The sequence below is a fragment of the Nicotiana tabacum genome, chromosome 12 (genome assembly GCF_000715075.1).
Source record: "Nicotiana tabacum cultivar K326 chromosome 12, ASM71507v2, whole genome shotgun sequence".
Classification (NCBI taxonomy): Eukaryota; Viridiplantae; Streptophyta; class Magnoliopsida; order Solanales; family Solanaceae; genus Nicotiana; species Nicotiana tabacum.
The window spans coordinates 101,632,876-101,637,752 of record NC_134091.1 but is presented as its reverse complement, the minus strand read 5'-3'; the positions used below and the strand labels follow the sequence as shown (position 1 = coordinate 101,637,752).

General features: G+C 32.8%; 1 protein-coding gene across 2 annotated transcripts; it reads left to right on the top strand.

Moving 5' to 3' along the window:
* The first annotated feature begins 267 nt into the window (after positions 1-267).
* On the top strand, positions 268-4,222 carry LOC107813298 (F-box/FBD/LRR-repeat protein At1g13570-like). 2 transcript variants are annotated; one of them, XM_075226746.1, is made up of 4 exons: positions 268-504; positions 2,527-3,308; positions 3,426-3,581; positions 3,714-4,222. In XM_075226746.1, exons 1-4 carry the CDS (start codon positions 492-494, stop codon positions 4,008-4,010), a joined length of 1,248 nt encoding a protein of 415 aa, XP_075082847.1. In that variant the 5' UTR covers positions 268-491; the 3' UTR covers positions 4,011-4,222. The 2 variants fall into 2 exon arrangements, with proteins under 2 accessions (XP_075082847.1, XP_016494033.1); XM_016638547.2 differs by having other exon boundaries at positions 2,527-3,338.
* The last annotated feature ends 655 nt before the right edge of the window (positions 4,223-4,877 follow it).

Below are 4,877 nucleotides of genomic sequence, written 5' to 3'. Positions count from 1 at the left end.
CTGAGCCGTTTTGCAACACCTAGAGTCTCTCTTTTGCACTTATTTTCTGTTTACTTTTATTTTAGATAGTAGTTAGAATTTTGTATATTATACTAGTTGCTCATACACTTGTAACACTAGGTCTTGACGCACGTACTAATAGACTTTATGGTTTTGGAGTACTTATATCACTGTGATTGCCGCTAAGATGCTTAAAAGCACATAAATTAAGAAACCCAAAAATTAAAAGTTAAGGTCTATAATACATATTTTTGCTAAACACAAATTAAAACCTAGAGGATATTTCGGCTTAAGGCCTTAAATGTGGACTCCTTTGACGCTTCTCCTACCTTTCCAGCACTTGAGTTGGTCGATCATGGAGTTCAATCCTGAATACTTCTTTGCTCTAATTCCGAAGGAGTAACTGTAACTTGTCCATCTTTCAACTTAAGAAGAATTAGCGGCTTGTGAAAATTGATCTCTGACTTAATAGGCTAGTGTTGCTGCAACCGATGGAGTTGAGCGGTATGTTTATTTAACTCTAACTCGAGATTATGAAATTAATATAGGTGTATTGTATCTTAATATCTATTATGGCTGTCAATATTACATCTTGCAACTAGTATATATCATAGCCACCGTAATTAGGGATTAAACGATTATTCTTGTCTTGGGTTTGAAAACACTGTTATGATGAAATTAATCTCATGATACTTGGCTACAACCCTGTTTTATCTCCTGTGTTAATTTCGTTAACTATGAAATTAAAAATATAAATAGACAGACTTGTTGGTAGTTGTTCAACGGCGGCAGCAAATAGAAAATTTCCTGATTTCTTTGGGCAGAGGTACTTGCCGACGGCGGCGGGCAAGAACGCAAGTTTGTCCGACAACTCCGTTGTTTGTGAATATTTCTGAGAAGCAAACACTCAAGCAAAAATAGTACAATTTATGAGAATCTATTTGATTGAACACGGAATTTAAAAAAAGAATTTTTTTTTGAACTTGTAATGTAAAATGAACCACATATATTTTATGTGACTATAAATCATTGTATAAATATATATTATTTTTAAATATGGAAAGTGGCCATTCTTTTTGGCACGGACTAAAAAAGAAATAAGTTCACATAAATTGAAATGGAAGGAATACTATATAGTAAATTAATTGGAAAACGTTTTTGGCTTCACGTGGCAAGGGTAGTCGATGCGGCTTAATGTTACCGAGTTTACTAGAACCAGCTACTTTTGACGTAGAACATAAATTTATATGTAAAAGTTCATCAAAATTGCAATAAATAGTAGAGATGAATTCAGAACTTTACCAATATAATGGGTTCAATCTTAAGAATCTTAAAGATTGGACCCGTAAAGCTTAAATCTTAAATCTGCCTTTGGTGGCTGATGAAGAGTTTTGTATTTGAGGGATGGTTCTTTGCTTCTGTGGCTAGTATGACTCTAGGGTTTTGATGTTGCCTTTTTTGGTTTAATAACTAAGCTTTTTGCATTTTTGCTCACAGGATGGAATCAAAAATAAATATAACACTAAGGGGTCGTTTGGTTGGAAAGAAGTTATGCCAGGATTAATTATTCCGGGATTAGTTATCCCTGGATTAATTATTCTACCTTTCCATGGGGATAAAAAAAAATACTACAATCTCGGGATAACTAATCCCGAGATTAATTATACCGTAATTTTCTACCAACCAAACATGTAATAAACTCTTCTTAAATTTAGTCTCAGGATTAATTATTCCTTATCTTTCGTACCAAATGAAACCCAAAGGGTTTACATGTAGTTACACATCAAAGTGGACTATCTATTTGGAGTCTTGTATTCTTGGGATGTCTCTTACCCAAAGGAAGGACATAATGTATATCTTATGCTTTTGGAATGTCATAGAAAGAAGATTTTGTGTCTCTTACCCAAAAGGACACAACATATGCCTTGTACAGTTATACTCTTGAAACGTTAAATGGGGGAGGTTTTTAATTTTTGCCCAAAAGTGAGAATAAGATAAATGCCTTGGACTCCTCGGGTGTTAAAGTAGAGACAACTTCTCCTTTTCCACCATGTACTTGGATAAATGATTATAGATTACTATGATGGATTAATTAGGTTGTATATATGTTTTTTCAATGTTAGTTAGGCTAGATTGATCATTGATCAAAGTCACTTAATTACTTAAATATATCCAAGATTCTCAATTAACACTTGGGTTACTGAATGTTTTTACGTTCTAATTAAATATGTATATTTGAATATATTGATTCTTCTATTACTATTTAATTAATCCAAGAAGTAGTCACTTCTGTGTATTGTGACTCTTGATGGATAAATGAAGACACACTTAGTTGAATAAAGAACTCTTAGTTCTATCCGCTTCACTATAAAAGACACGTTTTGCTCGGTATTTTAAGACTCCAATTAACGTTACAAAATCAACATGACTCAAGATATGCAACTCTCCCTTTTTTCTTTTATTTTTTTCCTCTTCTTTTAGGATTATAAGTTTTAAGCGCAAGACTAACTCAACTTCTTCTAACAGATAGTGAAAGAGTTGATGTTGAAAAGGATAGAGAAGATAGAATCAGCACTCTGCCAAGAAACGTTATAGATGGTATTCTTGAACTCCTGCCGGTAGAAGATGCGGCAAGAACTAGTATTCTATCAAACAATTGGAGATATATCTGGGCCATGCTTCCTAATTTGGTGCTGAATAAGCTCTTTTGCAATAAATTAGCAGCAAGATCTCAATATGTCTTCAAAGACACGATAGATAAGATTCTGTTACAGCATTCTGGAGACATAGTGAAGTTTGTCCTTGATGTTTCAGCAATAGTTTTATTTCCCTATCCAGATATTGATAGATGGATGATTTATGTTACTAGAAACGGTGTCAAGGAGCTAACCCTTAAGTCAAATTATACTACTTATAATGTGCCTTCTTATGTATTTAATTGTCCAACACTGACACATTTGGAACTCTTAAACTGTGTCTTCAAACCACCAATTTCTTTTCTTGGCTTTCCGAATCTTGTAACACTTCGTCTGGAAAAAATAACCTTTGTGCCAACTCCAGAGTTTTGTGTTATCAATGCGCCCCTTCTTGTCAATTTGACCTTTATGTACTGTAACAGTACTAAATATTTGAACATTGTTTCATCACGGTTGAATTCCTTGGTTGTTCGTGAGAGTCACTATGATATTGAACTAAGTTGCTTTATGAACTGCAAAAATTTGGCAGCTTTATACCTTGCGACTAATAATCCAATATCTGCTGAAAGATCAAAATTGGAAAAGCTTCTTCTTAGCTTGCCTATACTTCAGGTGCTTACTTTGTGTTCATTTTTCCTTGAGGTAAGAGTTTGAGGTGTTGTTTTACTTGGATATCTTATAGGGATCATCCCTATTCATGTGATTCTTATTTTTGTATTTGCTTCAAAGCTTTTGAGTGCAGGTGCAGTTCCACAAGAGCTTCCTTTTACACTCAACTGCTTGTGGAATCTAATTTTAGGTGTAAACATCGGCCAAATGGGTCAGATTTCTTACACTCTCGAGTTGATTAAGAGCTCCCCCAATTTGAGTAAACTTGAGATTTGGGTAAGAAATGGCAAATATATATATGTGGTCATACTCTAGCTAGTAGATATATGTATGATCTGGTTCGTTTTTAGACTTCACATATTTAAATATGAGAATCTAAAATAATCTTGGATATCCTTGTACCATTAGGTCAATGCTACCAGTGTCACTGTTGAAGCAGTTTCGGAATATCTAGACACAGCTGACTGCTTGAACCAACCACTTAACAAGCTCAAATATGTGGTCATACATTTGTTTAAGGGTTCAAAAACTGAGCTGTTTTTCGTAAAGCTATTGTTTGCTCGTTGTCCATCTTTGAAAAGTATGAGCATTAAGCAAGCAAAAGCCTCTGGTTCCAAGGAAGAAAGAAATATTGTCATAGAATTGGCGCGTTTCCCTAGAGCATCTCCCGAGGCAGAGCTACTGTATTTTCCATGCTCGGATTAGGATTTTATGTCAGTCATCTGTGATTATGGCAGGGACGTCTGTTGACTAATCAATTAAAAATTGATGAAGTATTCTTTATTTAGTACATGCTTTATATCTGATCTTATTTATGTATAATATACATTACGTTAGGTATCTTTAATTAAACTTTTCTGTATAATTCAGTTGTGGCAAGTATCCTTTTTTGAGAAAGAATCAATTAAATTTTCGTATTTTATCTTACACATTCCTTTTAAGTTCGAATCTGTATTATATTAAAAGTTGGGTAGTTTGCAATATGATCAAGCCAAGTGACAAACTAAAATGAAGCCACTTGACAATTTTAAGACAACAATGATAATTTAAAATTATAAATGGAAACATAATTAATGAAAGTAGTAGTTGAATGAGTCTTGTTTTTTTAATTATGATAGGAAATATATTTGACATCTGTTGACTAATCAATTAAAGATTGACGAAGTATTCTTTATTTAGTACAAGCTTTGTATCTCACCTTATTTGTGTACAATATACATTACTGTCGGTATCTTTAATTAACCTTTTGTGTATAATTCAGTTATAGTAGGTATCTTTATTTTAGAAAGAATCATAGGGATTTTAATTTGAAAAATAAATAACATAGTGTATTATAATTTAGTTAACCTTTTTTTTTTTGTATAATTATGGTAGGGACATTTGTTGACTAATCAATTAACGATTGATGAAGTATTTTTTATTTAGTACAAGCTTTGTATCTGACCTTATTTGTGTACAATATACATTACTTTAGGTATCTTTAATTAAACTTTTTTGTATAATTCAGTTGTGGTAAGTATCCTTTTTTGAGAAAGAATCAATTAAATTTTCGTTTTGTATCTTACACATTCC